Source organism: Monodelphis domestica, chromosome 4 (assembly GCF_027887165.1).
Source record: "Monodelphis domestica isolate mMonDom1 chromosome 4, mMonDom1.pri, whole genome shotgun sequence".
Classification (NCBI taxonomy): domain Eukaryota; kingdom Metazoa; phylum Chordata; class Mammalia; order Didelphimorphia; family Didelphidae; genus Monodelphis; species Monodelphis domestica.
Genome location: NC_077230.1, coordinates 454,273,843 through 454,300,035, shown reverse-complemented (window position 1 = coordinate 454,300,035; position 26,193 = coordinate 454,273,843). Strand labels below are relative to the sequence as shown.

Genomic DNA, 26,193 nt, shown 5'->3' with positions numbered 1-26,193 from the left:
CACACGTACAGACAAACACGTATATATTAAAAATAAACCTCGATATAGAAAACGCTGCGCGACAGCTAAGGCACTGCAGGAGGGCGGCCTCGGGCAGGCAGCCCCCCGGGACGCGTCCAGGTGGGGGGAGACGAGTGTCCGGGCCCCGGCCTCGGGGCCCCCCGCCTCTCCTCTGCAGCCGTCCTTCCCTCCCGAAGATGGAGGTCGCGGCTGACCTGGCATCTGCCCGTCTCTCGTCCTCCCTAGAAGAGAGCCTGCGGGCAGAAGGGGTGCTGAGGGCGGAGCCAGCCGGCACGGGCCTTCCCAGGACCCCGCCCCACCCCCGCGCCGCGGCCTTACCTTCGGAGGGGGGCCCTCAGGAGCAGCCGGACTGCGTGGGGCTGCCCGCTTGGAGCTGGGAGAGGACCAAGCGGAGCCGGCACAACTCTTCCTCTACTTCCTGAAAGGGGGGCGGCTCAGAGGAGGCCCTCCCCAGCCAGCCCCGGCCCCGCCCTCCCCTCCCCTCCCCTCGCCCCCGCCGGGCCTCCGCGCTCACCTCCAGCTTCTTCACGTTCTCCTCCAAGTTCAGGAGCCGCTCCCGGAGCTCCGGCATCGCCGCTGGGCCCAGGGCAGCCCCCGGCACCCCGTCACCCTCTGGGCGGGGCCCGCTCCCGTTCTCCTCAGGCGGGAGCAGGATTCGCTTAAGGGACTGAACTGAGGGGCAGAGGGGGCGGGTCAGCGCCCGGGGGCGGAGCCAGAGGGGGCAGGGGATGGCGGGAAAGGAGGCGGGACGCCGGCTTACCTTCCTGAAGGGCAGCCGTTGCCAGCTGCCCCTCCGGGCCGGGGCACGAGAAGGGCAGGAGGTCGCTGAGGATGCGGTCCGAACGGCTGGCTGCGGGCAGGGAGCCAGCTCAGGCGGCTGCCTCCCGGGCCCCCACCCCAACCCCCACGGGGCCCTCCCTCACCTTCCTGCTGGGGGGCGTCTCTGCCGCTGCCGCTGCCGCTGCCGCTGCCGCTGCCGCCGTTTTCCGAGATGCTGTTTAAGGGCTCCCGGGCACTGGGGGGAGAGCGGGATGGGGGTCAGGGGCGGGGGACGAGGAGAATGGGAAGAGGGAGGGGAGCGTGCTCTCACCTGGTGGGGCTGGGCCGGGGCCGGGGCCGCCCGGGGGGTGCCGGGACCTTCAGAGAGCCGGCGGTGTCAGTGATGAGGGTGCACCAGCTGGGGGAGGGCAGAGCAGGGGAGGGCAGTTAGGGGCCGCCGGCCGGCCGGCCCGGGGGTCTCCTCCCCGGCGCCCCCTTGGTGCCCAGGGCTCACTTCTTCCTCTCGGACACGGTCTGGGCCACCAGCTCGTAGATGTGGGCCTCCTGGTCCCAGGTAAAGATGACGTAGAAGGCTCGGTGGTCTGCAGGAGGAGCAGAGGTCAGCCGCTGGGCCGGCCTCGCTCCCAGGACCCCGTGGCTGGCCCCGGCCCAGCCCCGCTCACCAGTGGCCACCTCCCGGGTCATGGCGGAGGTGAGCCTCAGCACAGGCCGAAGCATGGTCTTGCCGTCGGGGGTCGGGGTCAGCGTCCGGCTGTGGGACTTGAGTATCAGCCGCTCGTCCTGCCGCTGCAGCAGGAGCAGGAGGTCGTCCAGCAGGAGCACGTGCACCTCTGGGGGGGGCAGGGGTCAGGCTCGGCCAGGTCCTCGGCCCCCCCAGCCCAGCCTGCTCCCCCCCACTCACCCACGGCCTTGTCCTTGGTCACTCTCCAGGTCAGGGTCCCTTCATGCACCAGCCTCTTCTTGGTGATGTCCAGGTTCTGGAGGGGAGGTGCCCAGGGTCACAGGGGGATGGGAGGGGGGAGGGGCGCTGCTGGGGGTTCTGGGGAGAGGCAGGGCTGCGGGTGAGGACGAGACCCACCTTGAACTCACTCAGCATGGGGTCATTGCTCTGCCGGAGTTGGGACAGGTCCAGCCGGCGCTGATAGTCCTTGAGCCGCTGCAGACAAAGGACAGAGTCCAGCCCGATGCCTCCCACTTCCCCGACACCCCACCCCCACCCCCAGTTCCCTGGACCCTCACCAGGAAGTCCTCCATGTCCCTCACAGACTGATTCACATGATGCAGAATGTCTTTACAGCACTCGGCCGCCTGCTCCACCTTCTTCTTCTCCTCTTCTTCCTCTAAAGGGCCAGGCAGGGATACACTGAGAGGCCTCCTTGGAGACCCCCCTCCCCCAGCCAGCTCCCAACTCCCCCCCCCCACGCCAGAGGCCCAAGGCCCTTTAGAAACAATCTGGCACAAGCCCATTTTATTGGGGAACAACTGAGGCAACACATGTCGAATAGGCAGCTAAGGTCCTGAGTCTCTGATTCTCCCCAGGGGCTCTCCCGGCTCCCCTATGGTACCTGGGCCCTCTGAGGGCAGCTGCCAGCTCTGCTCCCCACCAGCCACTGCCTCCTCCCCTCCTGTCCCACCTGGGCCCACCTGTGTTCTGCCAGATGCTCTGCAGGAGCAGAGGGTACTTTGTGAGGCGTTGCATCTCGGTGGGGATCATGTCTTTGAGCTGGAGCCGCCGGCACAGGGGCCTGCTCTCTGCTTCCTGGAGACAGAGGATGAAAGGTGACTTGGGGACCCAGGCAGCCTGATGTCCCGGCCCCCACCCCTTTCAGAGCCCCCAGCCCCCAGGCCCAACCTGCACAAAAGCACAGAATCGAGGGTCTTTGCGCTGCTTGGCCTTGAGCTGCTCCAGAGCAAACGACTGGCGACTACAGAAGCGAGAAGATATCTTCTGGAACCAGGCGCCCTCAGGCCCATGGAACTGAGGGAAGATTATTGGTAGGCATGCATGAGCCCAGGAAACCTCGAACCCTGGCCTCATAAATGAGGAGGTGAGAGTTGGGGGGGGGGGCTCACTCCTTTTTTAACTCCTGCCTTCTGTCTTAGAATCAATATCATGTCTTAGTTTCAAGGCAAAAGGGCGGTGAGGGCTGGGCAATGCCCAGGGTCACTCAGCTTGGAAGTGTCTGAGGCCAGATTGGAACTCAGGGCCTCAGTGGCCTCTGGGGGTTGGATCTTGGGAGAGCCTAGAAGTCTTGGGTCCCAGCACCTAACTCACCCTGGCTAGCAGCACGTCCCCGATGTCCTCAATAAGATGACCGCTCTCCTGCCGTAGCTTCATCAGACTCTCTAGGAACAGAGCTGGCCAGGACAGGGAGGTTTTCATCAGGTCTCCTCCCCAAAATGCCCGAGGTGGGGGTGGGGAGGGGGATGGGATGAGGGCTGGGCAGCAGGGGAGGACGGGACAGTCAGTGAGACAGCCGGAACCCTGCCGGAGCATGGGGAAAGCACAGGCCCGGCCCCACTCACAGTGCACATCGATCAGCTCATCCAGGCTGGGGAAGATGTTCTGTAGTTCAGCCATGGTGAAGAAGCCACCGTCGGCCATGGGCTGGTAGAAGAGGTCATGCAGGACCCGAAGCATCCTCACATGGGCGGCCTCTGTCACCAGCAGCTCTAGAAGGCAGAAGGAGAGATCCAGAGCCCATCCTACCGGGGGCTGGAGAGCACAGGATGGCCCCCTGGGAAGAGCAGCCTCAGATGGGGGCAGGGGTAGTCAGGGTGTAATAAGCCCTCCAGGGTCAGGGGAACAGTCTGTTAATACTAGGAAGTGCCAGGCCCTAAGCAAGACACTGGGCACAAATAAAGAAGAACCCGTTCCGGCCCTCCAGAGGGGCTTCCATTCTATCAGAACGGTACACACATTGTATTTCACGAATATAAGTATACACTTAAATACACACGGGGGCGGGGGGAGAGTAAAAACGGGGAACGAGTCTACAGATTAGGCTGCAGCCAGACTGGAAGGCGTGCAAAATGTCTGGAGAGTCCATATGTGCTCTTCCATGCAATAGAGAACAGCGGAAGAGCCTGCTAACAGCCAGCGTTTTCATAGCAAAGAGCTTTACAAATATGTCCTTTTTTCTCACAACTGTGGAAGGAAGGTGATATTACGACGCCCATTTTACAGATGAGGAAACAGAGATTAAGCAATCTACCCAGGGGCACACATTCTGATGTCTAAGGGTCTGAAATCAAATTTGAACTTGGGTCTTCTGGAGATCTGGAGGCTGCCTGGCTATATTAAAGGAGGGAGGAGTTGAGACTGCCCATGGCAGAGAGCCTCGAAGGACAGGAAGGTGGTGCTCCTGACAACAGGGATGCTTGGGTGGGAGCAGCAAGAAGATAATGAATTCTGTTTAGACAGGCTGAATCTGAGATGCCTATGGGACATTCATTTGGAACCATCCAGGTGGCATTTTGGGTGCTATGGGAATGGGGCTCAGGAGGGACTAAGGCTGGACTTTAGACATGGGCATCAAACCTGTGGAAAAAATGAGATCACCAAGCGTAGGAGGGGGGCAGATGGTGATAAGAGAATGATCCGGTGAGGGAACAGAGGAGGGGAACCCAGGTCGGCAGGCCCAAACCGTGGATTTGGCCATGGAGAGAGTAAAAGCAGCTTTGGAGAACAATGATGCCAAGGCTGGAGAAGGGAGGGGAGCTACGAGGCAATGGCTGGGGGGTGGTGATGGGAGGTTGTTAAGGACAAGAGAGCCATGAGCCCGTTTCTGGGCAGCAGGAATGTCACAAGGGCTTTGCCCGCCATCCTAAGGGGGAGCCACTAGGTACAGAAAGGAGCAGGGAGCAGGCAGGGAAGCCTAGGAGATGGAGGAAAGACTAGGGGGCCCAAGAGCTATGAGGATGAGGGAATCTGTGAAGAATCACGAGAGGCAGGGTCACCAGGGAACCTGGGGCTGGAAGGGAGATGGTTCCTGGTCAGGGCACAGATATCAGCTCTGATGTCAGGGTCTGGCTGCAGCACGTCAGTAGAGATGGAGCCCCTTGGGGATCAGGCAGCTTGGAAGGGCTGATGGAGCCTTTCCAGGAGAGGGGAGGGAAATCTAGTCCAGCAGAGGTATGGACAGGGCGAGGAGCTCAACTCACCACTGATCACTTCCTGCCGTTTCACCTGGTTCTTCTGCATCCCATTCAAGGTGTCAGGGGGGACCAGCTCCCGCCAGCTCAGGGGCTCCTCGGGTTCTAGCTCGAGCCCTGCACGGCCTGGCTCCCCGTCATCACCTGGCTCGGGGCTGTGGGATGAGCAGCTATGAGGGACTCTGGGCTTTGTAATCTGGGTACCTGGTCTGCCCTCATCCCGCCACTGCCGACGCCAAGGCCTCCATCTGACCGCCCGAACCCCCAGGCTCTGTGACCAAGGCACCCTCCATTTTCCTGCTCATGGGGGGGGGGAAGGAAAGGAAGACATACGTGGCACGTCGGGCGGAGCCAAGGGCCGCCGTGGCAGAGCCAGGGTCTGTGTCCACGTCACTTCGGGAGCGGCCCCCTGCTCGGCCCTTGGCCCCGAGGCTGCCCCGGGAAGGCCGGCGCCGATCAGTCACCCGAAGGCTCTCGGAGCGCCCCAATCGCCCAGACAGTCTGGGCCCCAGGTGAGTGAGAGATACCAAGTGGGTGCGGGGAGACCAAGACAACCAGGACAGAGACCACGGGGAGACAGAGACCAAGATGGAGAGACCAGGACAGAGACCAAGGGGAGAGAAACCAAGGCAGGGATGGGGAAGACCAGGTCAGAGACCAATAGGAGGCAAGATCCAGGATGGAGACCAAGGAGAGTCAAGAAAGCAGGATAGAGAACAAGGGGAGACAGAGACCTCGGGGTCAAGGAGACCAAGATGGAGAGAAAAGGAGAGACCAGGGCAGAGGCCAAGGGGTGAGACGGATTGGAAAAGAGACCAAGGTAGTGATGGGGGATGACCAGGCCAGAGATCACGGGGAGATGGAGAAAGGGAATAGCCATCAGGCAAAGGGAAATGGAGAAAAGGGAAATTTCACAAGGGGGAACAGAAAGGAAGGGGACAGACAGGACAGGGAGCCAGTGGGGAAGAACATGCAACAGGAAGGAGAAGGCAGAGTCAGAACTCCAGGCTGTGCTTCCTCAGCTGGGGGGAGGCTGGGGAGGGGGCAGGTCATGAGGGACTGTGGGAACCCAGAGGGGACAGAGGCAGGGAAAGGGGCCCAATGGGAGGAGAAGCAGGAGCCCGAGTCCCACCCTGGGCCACAGTGGATTCCAGGAGCTACTCCACCCCTGCACTTGTGAGGAAGGGGACGTTGGGTGGGGGGCAGACTCCGGAGAGCCCAAGAGGGGCCATCAGATACTTAGCTGTTCCAGGGGGGCCTATCTCCCCCTAAGGGCAGGTAGGTAGGGTGGTTCATGGGGAGAGGGAAAGAGGCCAGGAAGATGTGGGGGAGAGGGGCAAACCCCTTCCCCCACCCCAGGGCCCAGGCACCCACCTCTTCCACTTTCTGGGGAGAGAGCAGGCTCAGGGTCAGAGGTGCCCCAGATGGGCCCCACCCCCCAGGTCTCCCAAAGCAGCAGCACGAGGACGGGCAGGGGGCAGTGCCCGCCCCCCCTGACCAGGAGGGGGGCGAGGCCCCCAGGGCAGCATGTAGCGAGTTGGGGGGGTGACACTGTAGGGAGGCAGGAGCTGAGTGTGGTGGAAAAGGAGAGGAGGGAAGAGGGGGTGAAGGGAGAAGAGATGAGGAGGGAGGAGAGGAGGAGGAAGGAGATGAAAGAGGAAGAATTAGAGGAGAGAGAAGAAGGAATAGGAGGGAGATGAGGAGAGAAGGGAGGAGGAGGAAGAAAAGAGGAGGGAGAAGAGCTAAGGAGGGAGGAGAGAAGGGGGAGAAGAGGAGAAGGGAGATGAGAAGAGGAGGGAGATGAGAAGGGAGAAGAGAGAAGGAGGGAGGTTAAGAGGGAAGAAAGGAGGAAGATAAGAGAAAGAAGAAGAGAAGGTAGATAAGAAGAGGAGGGAGGAGGAAAGAGAGGAGGGAGGAGAAGATGAGGGAGATGAGATGGGGAAGATGAAGGAGAGGCAGGAAAAGAGACAGGAAGACAGAAAATGGGTGCTTAGAGGCCGTCTAGTCCAAAGCCTTCCTCCATAAGGGACAACTGAGGCCCCAAGCGGGGAAGGGACTGGCCCAAGGTCACAAAGCCCGTCAGAGAACCCCAAAGGTCAGTGCTGGCTGGAAGGGCCCAGGCCTCATCCGACAGCATGAAGCTGAGCCCAGGACGAGGGAGGCCCCAGCAGGGAGATGAATTCAAAGCTGGGTCTTGCCCAGAGACTGAGTCCCACAGCAATCCTACCTGTCCTCAGAGGTTGGGTCTGGGGCCTGCCATCTCAGGGCCTCCCCATGGAGCTCAGCCCAGCTCTTCTCCCCCTCCCCTCCCAGCCTGGCACTCATTCTCTGGCTCCCTCAGGTCCCGTGTCAGGCTCTGGTGCCACCCTCTGGCCTTTGGCCTGGTCAGGCTCAGAGGCAAAGCTAGGAGGGTCCTCACTTGGAGCAGGAGCAACTGAAGCCCAGAGGGCCAGAGGGCTGGGAAGGGGCGAGCAGGGACCAGGGCTTCAGCCTTCTCCATCAAAGCTGAGGCTCCATCCGCCACTGAGTGCACCCAAGTGGGGAGTGGAGTGAGAGGGAAAGCAGGGGGACAGGCAGGCGGGCAGGCAGGCAGGCGGGCGGGCAGGCAGGCAGGACTGACAACAGCTCCCTTCCTCCCCAAGCAGACGCCCCCTCCCACTCCCATCCCCTCTCCCCAGCCCCAATCTGAAGGCCCCCACTTTGCCCCAGGTGTCTTCCTACCTCTCAGTGTCACCCCCATCCTCTGGGTTGCTCTCTGGGAGGACAGGGGTCTCAGAGTTTGATGGGCCTTGGGGCGGCGGGTCCCCCACTTCTTGGGGTGGGTCAGTCCCTGCAGAGGAAGAAGACCAGAAGGCTTGCGGCCTCCAGGATCTGGATGTCTGGAGCTCCAACTCCTAGAATGTGCGCCACCTGGGCGGCCCCTTCCCTCGGCCAAGAATGAACTCATACTAGGGGACGATTTGCCTGAGAAGACAACGGGCCTTGGCCAGCGGCAGCCCCTGCCGCCGAGCTGGTGACACCATAAGGGGGCAGCCTGGGAGGCAGCGCTGAGAGCCCAGCTCAGTGGGGCTGGGAGGGGAGATGGAGGCCTAGCAGGGACCTGGGATGTGGAGGGCTTCCGGGACAGCCCCGAGAGCCTGACAGAAGGAGAAGGCCTACCGGGGCAAAGGGAACTCAGAGAGGGAGGGAACCCATGGCCGGGGTCCAGAAGGCAAAGGCCCGTGCTAGCCAGGACCCCAACACACACAACCCCAATCTAGAGGAGTCTGCTCAGGGGTTCCCTGGCGGGGAGCCACTTTAAACCCTTTCCTTCCATCTTCGATCAGTACTGGCTATCGGTTCCAAGGCAGAAGAGTGGTAAGGGCTCGGCAATGGGGGTGAAGTGACTGGCCCAGGATCACCCAGCTGGGAAGCGTCTGAGGCTACACTGGAGCCCAGGACCTGCCTTTCTCCACTGAGCTCTCCATTCTTGATCGCTGAGGGCACCCAGAGCCCTTCAGTAGGAGCTTGCTTGGGTCTTGGAACCCGAAGGCCTTCGAAGAAAGACTGCTAGAGCCCCAGACCCCCACAAGCATCATGGAACCTTTGGGCTCTCGGTGCAGCCCAGGGAACCTCAGACCCACAAACTCATAAGAGTCACGTCTCCCCAGGGCTCTTTCTCACCTGGCTCCTTGTCGGGGCTTTCACCTGGAGGGGGATGCACAGTGACACCAGGAGCATCCAGCCCGGGGGGCCCGACGACCCCCCTTGGGGGGGTCACATGGATGGTCTTCCGCTCGGGGAGCCCCGGCTTCTCACCTGGGTGAGGGCAGGGCCGGGCATCAGGGCTGTCCCCTCTATCCCTTGGCCTCCCACAGTAGCAACCCCAACCCAAGCCCCAAGGACAGGGGAACCCCACATTTGGCTCATTACCATCACTCTCAGCTTTAGGGTGTCGGCTGTCAGGAGCTGAAATAAAAGGACGGGAGATGAGAAGTGGGGAAAGGAGGTCACTCCCAGTTCCCCCAAATAACCAGAAGGCAGGCCTGGGGGATCAGGGAATGGATCTCAGGGGCCAGAGCCCGGCTTGGGGACCAGCTGCCCTCACCTTGTGCCTCCCCCCTGTTCCATCGGGCTGCATCGAGGATGCTGCTGAGGCCTTTCTTGGACTTGGGGGCATCGTCTGCCCGTCGGTTCTGTGGAGGAAGGGCGGTCAGAGGGTTGGGACAACTCCCTATCCCCCAGGAGGGTCTGGGGGCACCAGAGTGGAAGAAGTCCCAGAAGAGGCACCTTTTTGCGGAAGAAGTTCCCCCGGGCCTTCTTGTCGCTGCCCTTGGTCCGGACGCCGAGGTATCGCATGTAGGAGCTGATGGCGCTCACGATGGCCACACTGGGGGCCGCAGGACCATGAGCTAATCCGCTCTGGGCCCTGGGCACCCCCCAGCCCCCTCCCCAGAACTGGGGGTTGAGAGAGGAATGGGGCTCTTCTCCAGGCCCTCAGGGATCCCCCAACCCCAAGGGGCCCAGGGTCCTGTTCCTCCAGCCCCCAGCCCCCAGCCTGATCCCAGGGCTCACCTCTTTTCCTCATCTGTGGAGATGGTCGGGCTGTGGGAGAGGATTGGGGAAAGGCCGATCAGCCAGTTTCCTTCCTGGCCCAAAGACGATGGAGCCCCAGCAGGAGCAGGGCCGGCGGGGCAACTAGGCAGGCATTTTGCAGGAGGCACAGGGAGCAGCCCACTGTTCCTGCCTCCCTCCCCAGGAAGGCATAGAGGAGGCTGCAGAGGGCAGGGAGAGGGGGCTGAGGGGGCCGGAGGGAAGGAAGCTCAGGGTCACTCACTGAATGTCCTCCAGGCGGGTCAGGAGCCTCTCAGCCACAAGGCGCTCCCGGCCCTCAAAGCTGACACGGTCCCGGGCCGCCCAGGCTTCCAGCTGGGACAGCTCCGGCTCCCCAGGAGTCATGCCCATGAGCCGCTTGGACCGGAAGTCCTCGAGCTGCCGGCAGATTGCGCTCTGCTGGGCCTGGACCACCTCCTGCACGAATCGCCGCTGCACATCCTCAGGAAGCAATTCTGGGCGTGTGCGGTCTAGGGGATGGACACAGTGGGCATGGCAGGTATGGTGGGCACAGGGGGCAGGGAGGGCACAGGGTAGAGTGGGCACAAGGGACAGCATGGGGGGCAGGATAGGCATGGGGAACAGGGTGGGCACAGGGGGCAAGGAGGGTCCAGGGGGCAGGATGGGCACAGGGGCAGGACAGGCACGGGGGGGGGGGGGGGCCAGGCAAGGCACAGGGGGCAGGGAGGGCACAGAGGGCAGGATGGGCACAAGGGACAGCATGGGGAGCAGGGTGGGCACAGGGGGCTGCACTCCGCCCCCTGCTACAACTTACCAAGCTCAAAGGACACGGAGGAGGGCACGGGCACACGCAGGACCTGCCCAGACAAGAAGCCTAATGAAGGGGTGGGGGTGGACATGAAAGGGGGTGAGGGCAGGGAATGGGGATGGAGGGGGCGTCCTCACCGCAGTCTTCTCCAGGAAGTTGTGGTAAAAGTCCTGAAAGCCTTTCTTGGCCTCCTTGGAGCCCAGCATGGTCAGCATGTCCGCATGAAGGCAGCACAGCTGCGGGGAGAGTGGGGGTCAGGCCATCCCTCGCCCCTGTCAGCCAGCACCCTTCTCCTTAGGAAGCTCCCAGCTCCAACATGGGCTCTGGGGGCCCCCTAAGGGGCTCCTCTTCACCCCCACCAGGATCCCCCAATTCCAGGGTGCCCCTTCCCGGGACCTAGAGGAGCTGGACCCCTTGGGCAGCCAGGAGGTGGGCTCAGAATCCGGCGTTTAAAGTCCCAAATAACAAAGGAAACCAATTCTAAGGAAAGACGGGGAGGGAGGGAGAGACTTTTTCTAAAGTTCATGGACTTGGGCAGCCCAGTGGATAGAACCAGGCCCAGCGAGGCCTCGGACCCTGGACAAGGCCCTCATCACTCTTCTGTCTCAGAACAGAAACCAAGAAAGTTCTCGGAAGCTCCCAGGCTCCGAGGTGAGGCTCCTTGTTCTCCACCCAGACAGAAGCACGGGTGTAAATGCCCATCCAGGCCAGGAAGGGCCTGGTTCTAGACAAGGCCCCACAGGCCCCTCCGGCCGGTTCCAGACCTCACTGGCCATGCTCTCCGGTTCCGGATGGCCCTTTCTTTGGCCTTGAGGCCCCACCATCGGCCTCCTCACTCCAGACGCCCCAGCCTTGGCCCCCCAAAGCCCCGAGCCCCGAGCCCAGGCCTCACCAGGGGCCCCGGCTCAAACTGCAAAGCCACATGGTGCAGGAAGGCCATGAGGTGGGCCGGGCGCCGCTTCACCTGCTCCAGGCTCTGGAACTCGCTGCTCCGCTCCTCCGGGTGCTGGGGAAGGGGGCACAGAGAGGAGGCAGAGACGGAGGCTGTGAGCACAATGCTGGCGGGGATCCCCACTCTGGCTGTCCAGGCCAAAACTCTACCTTCTTGACCGCCTGGTTCCCCATCCAGAAAGCAGCCGCCTCCGACCTCTCTAGACCCAACATTCCATGTTCTGGGCCCGAGGCCGGCCCCGACGCCCCTGTTCCAGGCTCCTTCCCAGCACTGACACTCCATGTTCTAAGGCCCCCCGGCCCTGACACCCCCTGTTCTAGGGCCTGGCCCTGACATTCTAGGCTCTAAATTCCTTCCATCTATGACATCCAAGGCCGCTTCCAGTCTGACATTCAGCCGGGGCCCCACTCACCGCCTCCAGCTCATTCTCAAAGTCCTCATCTTCGGCTCCGATGATGCTGACCGGGGCTGGCCGGGTCGGGCCAGGGGCCTGGAAGATGGGGACAGCGGAGAAGAGAGATGACCCCAGGCCCCCCAAGTCCCCCAGCAGGCCTCCCTGAAGCCCCACCACCACCAGGCACCCCCCCAGGGCACTCACTTACCCCTCGGGCTGCATCTTCCATCTCCATGCTGAGCTGAGGCTGTGGGAAGAGACGGGGCCACGCTGAGGCCCAGGCCGTGCTGGGAGCCCAGACGCCTGGGTTACTCACACATTCCTGGCCCAGGTGGGGAGGTGAGTAAACAGAGCCTCCCCTCACCCGCCTTTCCCTCAATGGAGCCTCTGTCCCAACCCACAAAGAGCCCTTCAGATGCTTGGGGCCATGGCCAAGCCGGGGGTGGGTGCAGCCTTTTGGGGGACGAGGAGCCCTGATCTGATCTGATCGGAGCAGGCTGGGGGCCGGATGTCGTCTTCTTCACCCTCCGGCCCCACTTCCTGAAACAGGAAGTCACATGGGCCCCCAAACCCAAGAGCCCCCGCCCTGTGGGGGACCCAGCCCCCACTCCCATCAGCCTGGGATGCCTGGTTTCCCAGCCCCTCCAAGGACTCAGGGTTCTGGACCCGGTATGGCTCTCCCTCTGCCCACCTGCACCCCCCTCGATCAGAAGGCCCTCGGGCTGTCCTCCCGCAAGGCGTTAATTAGTCTGTCTAATCAGGACATTAATCACAGACAAGTAGGCCCCAGTGTGCCAGTGTCAGGGGGCAGAGCCCAGAGGAGAGGGGGAGGGGAGGCCCCACGTCCCCAGGGAGGGACGTCATCTAGGCCTGACTGGGTTTCACCCTCCCCCCCATGGCAGAGGGTGGGGGTCCTCAGCTCTCTCCTCTCCACACCCCCCCCAAGCCTGGGCCTTCTCCCCCTCTGCAGCCCCCCAAGCCTGGGCCTTCTCCCCTATCCCATATACTCAGCCAGGAAAAGGGGCTCCCTAAGGGCCTGGGGGGCAGCTCTAGAGACACTGTGGTCTCCAGGAAGCCCCATCCAGCTGGGGGTCCCATAGGTGACCAGCATGTTCTAGGGCTTAAGGGCAACTTGGGAGCTGGGGGCCCCCTCTGGCCTCAGTCTCCCCATCTATAGAACAGAAGTTGGACAGGATAACTGAAGGTCCTGTGACCCTTGGCATACAGGGACCGGGCCTGGGCAGGAGCCTGGATAAGAAAGACTTTGTGCAGAGAAGAAGCACTTTACAGGGGCAGCCAGGTGGCTAAGTGGTCAGAGCCGGGCCGGGAGGCAGGAGGCCCTGGGTTCAAATGTGGCCTCAGGCCCTTCATAGTGGGGTGACCCTGGTCAAGTCACTTCCCCACTGCCCAGCCCTTCCTGCTCTTCTGCCCCAACACTGATAAAGGGAAGGGTCTAAAATAAAAAGTGCTTTACAGGAGGGGACATTCCAGGGTGTCCTGAGGCCTCTCTCCAAGGCAAGGAGAGCCAAGGGCCCTTGAGGTAGAGGAGATGGTCCCTGGGGGCTCCCAGAATACACCTCTCTGGGGACAGAAGGTCAGAGGAGAATCCTATGGATCTGAGGTTGGTCTGGGGAAGCCCAGGGAGCCCAAGGCTGCCAAAATAGTCATCACCCCTAAAAGCTGGGCCCCTGCCAGTACCTGGGGGTGCTCATGGGGATGGAGCTGGCTGAAGCCCTTTCAGGGGACTTTTACCCTCAAAGTTTCACCTGAGGCCTCTATAAGGGTCCACACAGGGATGAGAGCCAGTAACAGGGCAGAGGTGCCACCTCTTGGTGGGAACCAGCTCAGGCTCCAGTGGGCACCACCCTGCGCTCCCCCATGCTCCCTGTGCCCCAGCTTCTTCCTGCCTCTTCTCCTCCCCATCTGCCAGCTCCCTGGTAGCCTCCTGGATGGCCCTGGCTCTTGGTACCCCTGCCCCCATGTGCTCTCTCTACAACCAGCCTCATGGGCCCTCATGGCTTTGATGACCATCCCTGAGTCCCAGCCTGTATATCCGGCCCTGGTCTGGACACCATCCCCGTGGCAGGCCCCAAACCACCCTCATGCACCCCTCCCTTCGAGTCGCTGCACTCAATCATCTCTTCCCTGCCTCCAGGTTGCCCCTTGCCATCAAGCCATGCACCCAGCAGCTCAAGCATCTGTCTGGCTTTTTTAACCCTTCCCTTCCATCTCAGATCAACACTGCACAGGTCCCAGGGAAGAAGGGCAGGAGGGGCCGAGCAATGGAGGTGAAGTGACTGGCCCAGGGTCACCCAGATAGGAAGTGTCTGAGGCCAGAATGGAATCCAGGACCTCCCATCTCTAGGCCTGGCACCCAGCTGCCCCCTCCCCAAGCAATCATCCTGAGGCCTCTATCTGGCCCTTCAGAGGTGCCCCATGACCCAACTTCAACGTGGAATTTCTCACTTCTGAGAACCCCCACGGGCTGCCCTCTCTCGGTCTGGCTCCAAGGCCACCTTGTAGGGCCCTCCTCTGGCTCTCCACATTCCAGGCAGAGGAGCCCCTTGGGCTCTGAGAAGCTGACTGCACTCCTCCTGGGCCTGGAATGCCCCACCCAAGTTCCGGCTTCTCTGGATGCCTCCCCAGCCCTGCCTGGGCATCCTTGAGGGCACGGGTTCCCAGCAGACCTCTGGGTCATCCCCCGAGGGCCTGGGCCCAGGCCTCACTCACAGGACATTTACCCGTGAAATGATGGAAATGCAATCTGGGCTGCAGGAAGGGGGGCACTCCAGGCTGGGTGGAGGGTCCCTAAAGAAGAGCCTGGGGTGACATGCACAGGAACTCAGCAATGCTGGAAATCTCTCCAGGGACAGGAAGATGCCAGAAAGGGAAGCTGCAGGAGCCCAGATTTCTTGGGTTGGGAGGGGGTTCTGGGGAGACTGAGGAGCATAGAAGACTGAAAAGTCTATGGGGCTCAAGAGATAGAGCTAGGAGGTCCTGGGTTCAAACCTGAACAGGCTGGGTTAAGTGACTTGCTCATCATCACACAGCTAGTCAGTGTGTGGGGCTGGATTTGAATTCAGATCTTTCTGACACCATTCAACCCTCTGGACTATCTAGTTGCTCACATCTGTAGGGGACAGGTATCTACAAGGCTCAGAAATTCTATGAGAGGGGTGTCTATAGGGTCTGTGGGCTACCTAGTTCTACAATGAATTATAGAGGGCAGGAGTCCAGAAATGCTGGGGGCAGGGGCATCTAGTCTTCCCTGATTATTCAGTGTGGGAATGTCTCTAAGGTCCAAGGAAGCTCTCGGAGGTGAGGGTCTATAGGGTCTGGGATTAGGCAGAGTGAGGCTGTGCCTGTGGATATAGGGTGTAAGTGGGTACAGGCTTCATTCTACATAAATTACATGGGATGGCGTGTCTATAGGGTCTGGGGGACCTTTCTGGTGGGAGCATCTATAGGACCCAGGAGTCTATGCATTATACACAATGGTTGTCTAGAGGGTCCCAGAGTTGTGAAGGGCGGGGTCTGTCTGGAGGATCCAGGGGCGTCTTTAAGCTTCATGGGTCTATGTTTATTAAACAGAGTGTCAAAACAGCCCCGGGATTGCACAGGATGGGCCGAATTCACGGGGTCTACGGAGTCCTGGGAGGTAAGGGTGCCTACAGGGTCCCCGGGTTGTAAGGATGGGGCGTGTCTAAAGGAAACAGGGGTCTACATTATATGGGGTGGGAGGGGGTGAGGTGTGTCTACAGGATTCATGGGGATGTCTACAGGGTCGGGGCTGGGGGGAGACCCTCACCTGCTCCGAAGCCTGGTCCTGCGGCTCCAGCTCCCTGACTCCCCCGCCCCCTTTCCCCTCCCTTGGCCGAGCCGCTCTAGCCACCCCCGTGAGCCCTTTCCTCCCAGCTCTACTCCTCTCGGAGGCCCGCCCAGGTCTCTCTAGTCCGCCCACAGTGGTCCACGCCGCAGTCCCAACTCCACTGCTCCCCATCACCGCCTGGGGCCGTTCTAGGCTGCCAACACTCGACTGCTCCCAGGGCACCGATGCGGACCTCTCTACCCAGCTGGAGGACCAGTCCCTTCCGCGCTCTCGACTGCTCCACTGGAGTTTGCAAAAGCCCCGCCCCCTCCACCCCACCCCCACCCTTCACCCCACCCAGGGCGCTCGCGTGGTGTCTAGCCCGCCCTGCCCTGCCCTGCCCGGCCTGGCCCAGCCCAGCCCCTGCAGCTCCATCCCCAACATCTCCCAGTTGAGGGACCCCGTCCCGGCCGGGATAGACCCTCTCTGCAGCACCACCGCCTTTCTTCCACCTGGCCCCAACTTCTCCCATCACTTCCGCACCACCTGACCGTCTCCCTCCCGGAGCCATGTACCCCCTGCCCCCCCACCTCACCCTTAGGGCCCCCTGCGCCCCATGGGCTCCTCAAATCTTCCTGTCTGGCTTCCTCCAGTCGCCCCTTCCTCTCCCTTCCTCAACTTGGCTCTCCCATCATCCCTCCTTGTACCCCTTCTCTTCCTGCCTGGCTCTCCCCTCAGCTCCCGGTGCCTGCTGGTCCTCCTCCTGTCTGGCTCTCCCTTCATCCCTCCGGGTCTGGCTTCCTCTTAGTCACCCCTTTCTCCCCTCCTCCTACCTGGCTCTCCCTTCATCCCTCCTTGCTCCCCTCCTTCTCCCCTCTGTGCTCCTCCCGGCTCTGGCACTCCTCCTCCTCCTACCTGGCTCTCCCTTCAGCTCTCCTTGCACCCCTTCTCCTCCTTGTCCTGCCCGCTCCTTCTCCCCTTAGCCACCCTCTCTCCCAGGTGAGAGGCTTTTCAGCCACCGGAGGGAAGCATAGCCCAGGGGGTGCTAAAGAAAGCGAGGAGGTGGGAGAGATGTACCTGGGCTTAGGCCGGGGAGATCCCCAAAGGTCTTGGGGGTACAGGGGTATGGGGATCCCGGGCCGTGGGTCCCGGCTTGGGTTTCCTGGCTCCGGCGGGGCAGGAAACGGAGCTGGGCCGGTTTTCCGGAGGCCCTGGCCCTCCTGCCCCTCCCCGCTTCCTGCCCTGACTGGGAGGGGTCCCCCCACACCCCACACCCACCTCCTCCCCTCAGCTTCCTTCCCCTTCCCTGCCAGTGGCTCTGAGCTCCTCCTCCGCGGGAGGCTCAGCCCAGCCGGGGGTGCCCAGTGGGCCCCGTCTTAGATTCTCTCTTCCTCTCTCTTGTTTTCCCAGTCACCGGTCCCTGTCCCGACCTGGATCCCTCCTCGTCTTTGTCTCTCTGGCCCTGGGGCACTATCAGTGCTGAACTGCCTCGGTCTGCCCAGCCAGGGGCTCCTGCCACCGGCCCCTCCCTTCCTCTGGCTCAGGACGCCTGGTTCTCCTATCTGGCTGTCTGCGTGTCTGTCTGCCTGCCTGCCTGCCTGCTGGCTTACCCCTTTCTGCCCCTTTCTCCCCCTTTCTGTTTTTCTCATCACTTTCTCTGATAGCTCTCTTGCTGCCTCTCTTCCTGTCTGCTTGCCTTCTTTGTCTGTCTGTCTTATCTCTTCTCTCCCCTCCCTCCTCTCTCCTCTCTCTCTCTCTCTCTCTCTCTCTCTCTCTCTCTCTCTCTCTCTCTCTCTCTCTCTCTCTGTCTCTCTGTCTCTCTCTCTGTCTCTCGCTCTGTCTCTCGCTCTGTGTCTCTGTCTCTGTCTCTGTCTCTCTCTCTCTGTCTCTCTGTCTCTGTCTCTGTCTCTGTCTCTCTCTGTCTCTGTCTCTCTCTCTCTCTCTCCCTCCCTCCCTCCCTCCCTCCCTTCTCTCCCCTCTCTTCCCCCCTCTCTCTCCCTTTCCCTCTCCCTCTCTCTCTCTCTGTTTCTCCCTCCCTCCCTTCTCTCTCTTTCTCTCTCCCTCCCTCCATTCCCCCCTCTCTTTCTCTCTCTCCCTCCCTTCTCTCCCCTCTGTCCTCTCCCTTTCTCCCTCCCTCCTCTCCCTCCCCTCTCTCCCCTCTCTCCTCTTTCTCTTTCTTTGCCTCCCTGCCTCCCTCCCTTCTCTCTTTCTCTTTCTCCCTCTCTCCCTCCCTTCTTTCCTCTCTCTCCCTCCCTTCTCTCCCCTCTCTCCTCTCTTTCTCCCTCCCTCCCTTCTATCCCCTCTTTCCTCATTCTCTCTCTCTTAACCTCCCTCCCTTCTCTCCTCTCTCTTTCTCCCTCTCTTCTTTCCTCTCTCTCCCTCCCTTCTCTCCCCTCTTTCTCTCTCCCTCCCTTCTTTCCTCTCTCCTCTTTCTCTCTCTCTTAGCCTCCCTGCCCCCCTCCCTTCTCTCTCTTTCTCCCTCCCTGCCTCCCTTCTTTCCTCTCTCTGTCCCTCCCTTCTCTCCCCTTTCTCTCTCCCTCCCTTCTTTCCTCTCTCTCCTCTCTCTCTCCCTCCCTCCCTTCTCTCCCCTCTCCTCTCTCTTTCTCCCTCCCTCCCTCCCTTCTTTTCTCTCTCTCTCCCTCCCTCCCTTCTCTCCCCTCTCTCCTCTCTCATTTCTCTTGCTCTGTGTTCTTTTCGCTCTTTCTCTGTATTTCTCATCTCTTTCCTTGCCCCTCTCTCTTCTCTCTGTGGGCCTGTCTCTCCCTTTCTCTCTCATGTCTTCATCTCTCTGTCTTTTTCTCTTTCTGCCTGACTCCTTGACCATTCTCTCCTAAATCCCTTCCTCTCTGACTTGTCTCTTCTCTTCTTTCTTCTCTGTGTGACTCAGTGTCTCTTTGTCTCAATGCAGACATTTATTAAGCTCCTATTACATGCAAGGCCCCATTTTGGACTCTTGAGGAAGGAACCAAGCAAAAAGGAAGGAAGCAAGGAAGAAAGACACACTCCCTGCCCTCAAGGAGCTTACATTTATTTGGCCACAAAATACTAATAGTGCAGCAAGGACAAAGATACAAAAATGTTCTAAAAATATCTGGGAGGGTGAGATTTGTAAAAGAGATTCAGGAGGGCTTCACAGAAGAGGTGATACCCCAGTTGAGTGTCAAATGATGAGAAGGATCTGAGAGGCACAGCTGAGGAGAGAGGTCATTGTAGGCCTCTGGCACAGCCCATATAAACATGCCAAGGGGGGGGGGGTAGGACCAGTCTGACTGAAGGGGAAGGCGTGCAAGGGAGAATTGTGGGGAGGTCTGAAAAGGAAGAATGCAGCCAGACTGGGGAGAGCTTTCTACTCCACGGTGGATTTTGTGTTGTAGCCCAGAGGTCTGGGAGCCTTTGAAGTTCATTGAGCAGGGCAGTTGACTCAGATCTATCTATGCCTTAGATAATAATTGGCAGTAACAGAAAGGATGGAGGGCCCAGCTGAGAGGACATGAAAATAGTCTGGGCAAGAGGCAAGGAAGGCCTGAGGCCAACTGAGTTTGGTAAAGGGAAGGATGTTGAAGGATTGACTAGACTTGGCCAGTGGTTGTCTACGGGAGGGAGGGAGAAGGAAGCGTTTGGGATGACCCCGCGATTGGGGTTCCGGCTGTTTCTCTGTGAGTCTCTGTATTTCTAGCTGTTGGTCTCTGGGTGGTTCTCAGTGTCTTCCTGTTCTCTCTGCTTGTTTCTTCCTGTCTTGTGGTCTTTGTCTCTTCCTCTCACCTCCCACACCAGATCTCACCCCTCCTGCCTATCTCCCCATCCCTCTGCTCTTTCTCATCCTGGAGGCCATCGGATGGAGTGGGTGGTTCCCTCCAGGTCGGGAAAACTCCCCTTTTGCACCCTCCCCATCCCTTTGGATAACAGGCTTCTCCGTCCTGGAGCTCCGCTTTCTCGCCATCGATGGAGAGGCCTCTTCCAAGTCAGGCAAACCAAAGTTTCCATCCCCTCCCTGACATAGACTGTGTGGCCTTGGACAAGTCCTGGTCCCCCGGGTAACCCTTTAGGATGACAAGGGGCAGAGGGAGCAGGGAATGCCCTGTGCCAATGAAGCCACAAGTCCAGGCCCTAACCCCTAAGCCCTGTCCCTTACAGCCCAGGGAAATGTGGGCTCAGCTGGCCCAGGGCCCCGCCGAAGCTCATCTCTACTGGGCTAGGGAAGGGAGGGCGCCAGATAGGGATCCCCGTGGCAAACCCTCACCCCCATTAGATGGGTTCTGGGAGCCCGAGCATCTCGTCCCGGGCCCTGCTCTCCACCCTCCACCACTCGTGGCCCGAGTCCTCTCTCCCCTGCTGCTCACCGGCCCAGACAGGGTGGCCATCAGACCTGAGAGACAAGGGCTGGGGGTGGGACGGAGGATGCCAAAGAACGCTTGAAGGGAACCAGGATGCCCCGGCCCCTGTGCAGGGCAGAGATACATCCCCATATGGTCTCCCTCCCGCAAGTACTTCCTGTTTCACCCCCATCCCCAAGGGAGGGGTGGAGCAGCAGGTGCTGAGGGGGGGAAGGGGGGATGGGGCTTGTTTACTCCCCAGCTTGGGGAGACTTGGCCCAGCTGGGGAGGAACATCTCAGACCTGCCCATCTCGGTGGGTTTCCAAAGAACTGGGGACTTGGGCCTCAAGAGAGAGGAAGACCAGACACCAGAGTCCCCGGGCCAGAGCGGTGGAGGCTAGCCAGGGAGGATGTCCGAGCCGGAGGCTGAGAATACCAAGTTCTCTAAGTGGGGAGGGTCAAGCTTTGAGACCCCTGGCTCTGCGGAAGAGGGCTTAGACACAGTCCATGGGTCCACCTCTCCTGCTGCGAATGGAGCCCCTTCTTCCCAACGGGCCCCACATTTATTAGATCATTAGTGGCCATGACAAAGCTTGGGGGGCTTTGGGGGGATCCTGCTTCAGGCATCTCCTGGATTACGGGGGAGCAAGTTAGAAGTAAGGGCCAGGAAGGGAGGGGAGGAGAGGGCAAAGGGGACAGATTTAGGAACATGGAACGTCAGAGCTGGGAAGGACCTTGGAAACCATCTGGTCCCGAGGAGACGGAGAGCGGGACAAGTCAGAAGACCTAAACGGGGCAGGTTAAGGCAGGTCGAAGCTAGAGACTTCACGCAGGGCCCTCACGGCTTCTCCAGCTGGACATCCCCCACCCTGAGGGTGGTGGCATCCTGGTAGGTCCCCTGCAAGCCCCGGGAGATGTCCTCATACATGGCACAGTCATCGAGGTTAAGGCCCTGGAGGGGAGAGGAGGAAGCTGGAGGTCAGCCTAGGGAGGAGGGCATATCTGCTGGGGCTTTCCCTCCACCTCGGGCCAAGGGGCAGAGCCTGATCCTCCCAGCTCTCTCCCTGGACTCTCCACCCCAAGGGGTCTCACCTCATACAGGTTCTCATCATCATAGTAGTCCAGGTGGTCCACAGCGTATTTCTCATTCTGCCACCGCTTCTACAGGGAGGAAAGATGTGGGGATGGGGAGGGATCAGCCAGAGAAGGGGAGAGGATCATGGGGCCGTGGGACTTAAAAGCTGGCAGAGATGGACCATGGGATTCAGCTCACCTAGCCCCCCCTCCTTTTACAGAAAAAGAAACTGAGGCCAGGAAAGGCAGCCTGCCCACCGTAAGAACTGGGATGCAAAGCTGGGCTCTGACTGCCCCTCTCCCCCTGCATTTGCCATCCCGAAGTGGCTGGCCTGCCCCCTTTCCATCAAGGAGAACTTGCTAACTGCTAGAAAGGAGTACATGCAGGAACTGGGAGAGCGGGCCCAAAGAAGCCTGGGCAGGGGGAGTCGGGTCCACCCAAGTGGGATCGAAGGTCCACAGAGTGGTGAGAATCCCGGAGGCCCAAGTCCCTGCGGGGAAGGAAGAGGAGCCTATGGGATCAGGATGGCCAGGTCTTTGAGGGGACTGGGCGGTCCAGATGGTTTAGGTCCCTAGGAAATGGGGCTTGGGGATCAGGATTCAAGCACAAGGCCCCGCGTCCCCCAGGGGAGTCTTACTCTGAAGAGCAGGAGGGTCCCCGGGACCACAGCGCAGAAAAGCAGAATGATTCCCTCTGCAGTGATAATCCTGTTCTTGGTGGCCTCTCCCATGTCCAGGAAGGGTCTAGGTATTGGCTCTAGGGAGGGGGAAGAAAGGGAGAGATTGACTTGGGCGTCAGCCCTGCCTGGACCCACCAGGACCAGAATGCCCAGGGCCACCCGTACCCCTGCCCCCTCCACCCTCCCAACCTGGGAGCTGGCCATGGAGGCAAGGACAAGAGCAGAGCCAAAGTCCCACCAGCTCCCCTCCAAGACTCCAAGCTTATATATTGTTTTCCTCAACAGCAGAGGGGAAAAGTATGGTGGCCAGTCCTGAACATGGTCCTGTCTTTGCCTCTTCATAGAGCACCCAACCTGCAGTTGAATTCAAATCCAGCCTCAGACACTTCCTAGCTGTGTGACCCTGGGCCAGTCACTTCACCCTGTTGGCCTCAGCTTCCTCTTCTAGAAAATGAGCTGGAGAAGGAAATGGCCAACCACTCCAGCACCTCTGCCAAGAAAACCCCGAATGGAGTCATGAAGAATCAAACATGGCCTCTTCTGAGCATCTAGATGAGCCTGGCCACGTGCCTTCGTCTCTGTGGGTCTCAGAGCTCTCACTTGTCAAACGGGGATAGGAATAGTCTCCGTGCTCAGGTCCTCACTAGAAGAGGACCCCCAGGTCATGGAGTCCATCTCCACATTACACATGAACCCATTTTACAGAAGAAACTAAAGGCCAATCCCCAAGGCAAAAGGCCTCGGATTTCTCAGGTCTGGCAGAGAGCTTCTGGAACCCCTATGGGGAAGGTGGTTGGAAACGCTTTGCCCTCTCCCTGGCCTCCTCCGGGGTTCCAGACACCTGGGCCCCGAGAGACCTGGGCGCCCTCCAGGAGAGGACGAGCTGAAGAATTAGGATGACCATGTCTGGGAGAGGTAAGGGCGGGGGAAAGGGTGCCATGACAACCTAACCCACTTTGAGAGAGCTTTGGGGCTTGTCCATCCCTCAGGACCAGCCAGTCGCTTCATTGAACCTTCTGGGCAGGCCGGAGGGAACTGACTCACCTCGAACCCTGAGGTAGGTGCCGCAGGACTCCGAGGCTGGGTTGCCCCTGATGGAGACCCGACACTGGTAGACGCCTCCATCGCTCTTTTTCACTCCCCAGAGGATCAGGGTCCCATTGAGCTCAGACTCCTTCGCCACCTGGACTTTGGGCCATGAGAAGTTGCCCAAAATGACTCGCCACCAAGTCACGTTGGCATTGGGGCCCCCGTCGTGTTCACAGGGCAGCTGGGCTATGCCCCCTACGGGCACCGTCACTGAGGGTGGGCCAGGATTCACCTGCAGAGCCCAGGTCTGGGAGCCTGGCAGTGTGGGACAGGGAAGAGCAAGGATCTCTAAGCCTCCAGCTCATGTGTGCCAAGGGACAGCCCCAAACTTGATGCCTAAAAGCTGTGAATTATGGGGGGCACAGGGAGGGGCTCTTCCTGGTCTGACCTCTTGGGGGCCCTCCCAGCTCTCACATTCCTGTTCTAAGGGTCTTCCCAGCTCTGACATTTTATGTTCTAAGCTCCTTCCCAGATCTGATATCCCTGTTCTAAACTCCCTCCTATCTCTGACATTCCTGTTCTAAGCTCCCTTCCAGCTCCGACATTCCCTGTCCTAAGGCCTTTCTCAGCTCTGACATTCCCTGTCCTAAGGCCTTTCTCAGCTCTGACATTCCCTGTTCTAAGGCCTTTCTCAGCTCTGACATTCTCTGTTCTAAGGTTCCTCTCAGCTCTGACATTCCCTGTTCTAAAGCCTCTTCCAGTTCTAACATTTTCAGTTCTAAAATCCTTCCCAGCTCTGACATTCCCTGTTCTAAGACCTTTCTCAGCTCTGACATTCTCTGTTCTAAGGTTCCTCTCAAATCTGACATTCTCTGTTCTAAGGTTTCCCCCAGCTCTGACATTCTCTGTTCTAAGGTTTCCCCCAGCTCTGACATTCCCTGTTCTAAGGCCTTTCTCAGCTCTGACATTCCCTGTTCTAAGGTTCCTCTCAGCTCTGACATTCCCTGTTCTAAGGCCTTTCTCAGCTCTGACATTCCCTGTTCTAAGGTTCCTCTCAGCTCTGACATTCCCTGTTCTAAGACTCCCAGCTCTGACATTCTCTGTTCTAAGGTTCCTCTCAGATCTGACATTCCACGTTCTAAGCTCCCTCCCACCTCTGACCTTCCCTGTTCTAAAGCCTCTTCCAGTTCTAACATTTTCAGTTCTAAAATCCTTCCCAGCTCTGACATTCCCTGTTCTAAGGCCTTTCTCAGCTCTGACATTCTCTGTTCTAAGGTTCCTCTCAGATCTGACATTCCCTGTTCTAAGGTTTCCCCCAGCTCTGACATTCCCTGTCCTAAGGCCTTTCTCAGCTCTGACATTCCCTGTTCTAAGGCCTTTCTCAGATCTGACATTCCACGTTCTAAGCTCCCTCCCACCTCTGACCTTCCCTGTTCTAAAGCCTCTTCCAGTTCTAACATTTTCAGTTCTAAAATCCTTCCCAGGTCTAACATTCTCTGTTCTAAGGCCCCTCCCAGCTCTTAGGCCGTCTCTGGGATCCCAGAAAATGGAAGCTTTTGTCTGGGCCTATTTAATTGAAGCCCTGAGAGTCCAGTGATGAGAAAACAGGCCCAGGGAGGGAGGAGGACTTGCCTGGCTCACCCTTGGAGTCACTGACCCGTAGGGTGTCAGAGCCCAACCCCCTGGAGAGCCAGGGTGGGAGGGGGCCGAGAGGCCCCAGAGGGCCAGGGAAGTACCCAGCATCCCCCAACAAGGTGAGGGCAGAGGAAAGGCTCACCATGCACAAGGCGCCCAGGTCTTTTGACGTGGGGCTTTCTGCTCTACTTCAGGCTCAGGAATTCTCCAAATCCCCTCCCGCCCCAGCTCCCCTTCCCCAATCCCACCCAGATTTGGTGCTGGAGGGGTGCAGGGAGGGACCCGGGTGAGCAAGGAGGCCATAGGAGGGCAGACCTTACGGGAGGGCCCCTTCTCTCCGTGGCTGGCTCTCCAGACCCCTCAGACCAGCCTTCCCTCTCCCCAGAGCCCAGCCACCTTCCACATTCCTGCCAAAGAGTTTAAGGGAGAGCCTCCTAGAGACCCCGCAAGAAGGGGACGTGGGGCCCTCAGGGAGTGCCTTGCCTCAGTTTCCCCACGTGATGGGCTGAGTCTGTGTGACATCTGAGCTCGGACGCTCTGTGGTGTGGACCTTAGAGGAGTCTCCTGCCCCTTTTCTAGGTCTCCGTTCCTGCCTCTACAAAGCAGACCCGGCGATCGCTGGCGCGACGGTTCGCCCCGGCTCCTCTCTGTGCCAACCTCACCCCCGAACTCTCCGCCTCTGGGTCCCTCTCCAAAACCCTCCTTCCCTTCCATGCCAATGCCCACACCTACCAGGGCTCAGGGCAGAGACGAGGAGAAGGGCGCAGGGCAGGCTCAGGCCGGGCATCATCCCGGCTGGCACAGTGCTTGGGAAAGAGTGTGCCGTCTGCCCGTAGGCGATGCTTCCTGCAGAGCCCCTGCCAGGAGATGAGCTCCACTGCTCCCGGGGGCCAGCCCTCCGGACAGGCGGGCCTTTGGGGCAGAGCATGTCACAGCTGGGAGGGCCCTCGGCGGGGCAAGGCAGGAGGCTGTACTGTGCTTTACTGCGGGCTGATGCCAACGTGAAAAGAGGAGGCGCCACTCCAAGGGGGCCGCAAGGCCATCGGAGGCCTCAAAGGGTGTGGGGTGCAGGCGCTTCAGCTCTAAGAATTAGAGCACTCAGAGGCCAAGAGCCCAGCCAGCCTGGGCCGGTCCCAATATGGCGGCCCCCAGCTGGAGCCGCCCAATGGGAGAAGCAGCTGAGGGAGGAGGAGGGCCTTGAGGCCCCGAAAGGGAAGCTCTGCAGTGAGGGGGGCAGCGTGTCCCAGGCAGCACCTTCCCCAGGCCCCGTCTGCGCCCTCTGCTCTAGCGTTCTTTGAAGTCTTTGAAGCCTTTAGGGTTTTCATTGTCCTGCCGAAGTCCCGGCTCTGCCACCTCCTCCCATGTTCCTCCTCCGTCCAATTAGGAGACGGGTCTGGACCAGAGTTCCTGTCCTGTCTATTGCTTGTGGTCTGCCCAGACAGAACGGGAGCTCCTGTCCTCCTGTTGTATGTGCACATAGTAGGCACTTCGTATTCCCGGAGCATAACCCAAGGGCCCGGCACTTTTCAGGCCTGTCTAACTCTTTGTCACCCCATTGGGGGTTTCCTTGGCAAAGATACTAGAGTGGTTTGCTGTTTCCTTCTTCAGCTCATTTTACAGATGAGGAAACTGAGGCAGAGTGCAGTGACTTACCCAGGGTCCCCGAGCTGGTATGAGTCTGACACCAGACTTGAACTTGGGAAGGGGAGTATTCTTTACTCCAGGCTGGGCACTCTATCCACTGTGCCCCCTATCTGCCTGGCACACAGTAGGTGCTTAATAAATGTTTATTGATTAATTTATTCATTATTCAAGTTCAGAATGAAAATAAAACCCAGCTGTCCCCTCAAGTTAGCCCATGTCTCTGCCCTCCACTCTAGAAAGGGTCATCTACACCCATTTCCGGCCCTACCAACCAATGGGAAGAGCTTGCTCCCACCACAAAAGGTCGTCCTTCCCCAGGGCACCAGCCAGCCTCTTGTCAGGCCT

At 59.8% G+C, this 26,193-nt stretch overlaps 3 protein-coding genes across 11 annotated transcripts; 1 reads left to right on the top strand and 2 right to left on the bottom strand.

The window, feature by feature from the left end:
* Window positions 1-6: 6 nt before the first annotated feature.
* Window positions 7-16,721, bottom strand: ARHGEF1 (Rho guanine nucleotide exchange factor 1). Of its 9 annotated transcripts, none has more exons than XM_056797013.1 (29): window positions 16,550-16,721; window positions 11,873-11,986; window positions 11,683-11,760; window positions 11,211-11,324; window positions 10,456-10,554; window positions 10,325-10,367; window positions 9,773-10,019; window positions 9,511-9,540; window positions 9,226-9,325; window positions 9,044-9,131; window positions 8,869-8,904; window positions 8,620-8,754; window positions 7,678-7,786; window positions 4,966-5,111; window positions 3,328-3,474; window positions 3,077-3,159; window positions 2,654-2,779; window positions 2,446-2,560; window positions 2,041-2,141; window positions 1,880-1,957; window positions 1,703-1,778; window positions 1,464-1,631; window positions 1,295-1,382; window positions 1,112-1,198; window positions 945-1,036; window positions 782-871; window positions 536-693; window positions 340-439; window positions 7-254 (listed from the first exon to the last, which is right to left on the bottom strand). In XM_056797013.1, exons 2-28 carry the CDS (start codon window positions 11,897-11,899, stop codon window positions 356-358), a joined length of 2,745 nt encoding a protein of 914 aa, XP_056652991.1. In that variant the 5' UTR covers window positions 11,900-11,986; window positions 16,550-16,721; the 3' UTR covers window positions 7-254; window positions 340-355. The 9 variants fall into 9 exon arrangements, with proteins under 9 accessions (XP_056652991.1, XP_056652992.1, XP_056652989.1 ...); XM_056797014.1 differs by having other exon boundaries at window positions 11,873-11,951; XM_056797011.1 differs by having other exon boundaries at window positions 11,873-11,911.
* Window positions 11,898-20,675, top strand: LOC130459056 (proline-rich protein 36-like). Its single transcript, XM_056826331.1, has 4 exons — window positions 11,898-11,904; window positions 11,940-12,003; window positions 15,256-15,322; window positions 16,883-20,675. The coding sequence occupies exons 1-4, from the start codon at window positions 11,898-11,900 to the stop codon at window positions 17,915-17,917; spliced, it is 1,173 nt and encodes a 390-aa protein (XP_056682309.1). The 3' UTR covers window positions 17,918-20,675.
* CD79A (CD79a molecule) lies at window positions 20,310-25,038 on the bottom strand. The gene is given in 5 exon segments (NM_001195409.1): window positions 20,310-20,738; window positions 20,879-20,947; window positions 21,499-21,617; window positions 22,585-22,884; window positions 24,937-25,038. Coding segments are annotated over 5 exon segments (660 nt in total). The 5' UTR covers window positions 24,995-25,038; the 3' UTR covers window positions 20,310-20,624.
* Window positions 25,039-26,193: the final 1,155 nt, after the last annotated feature.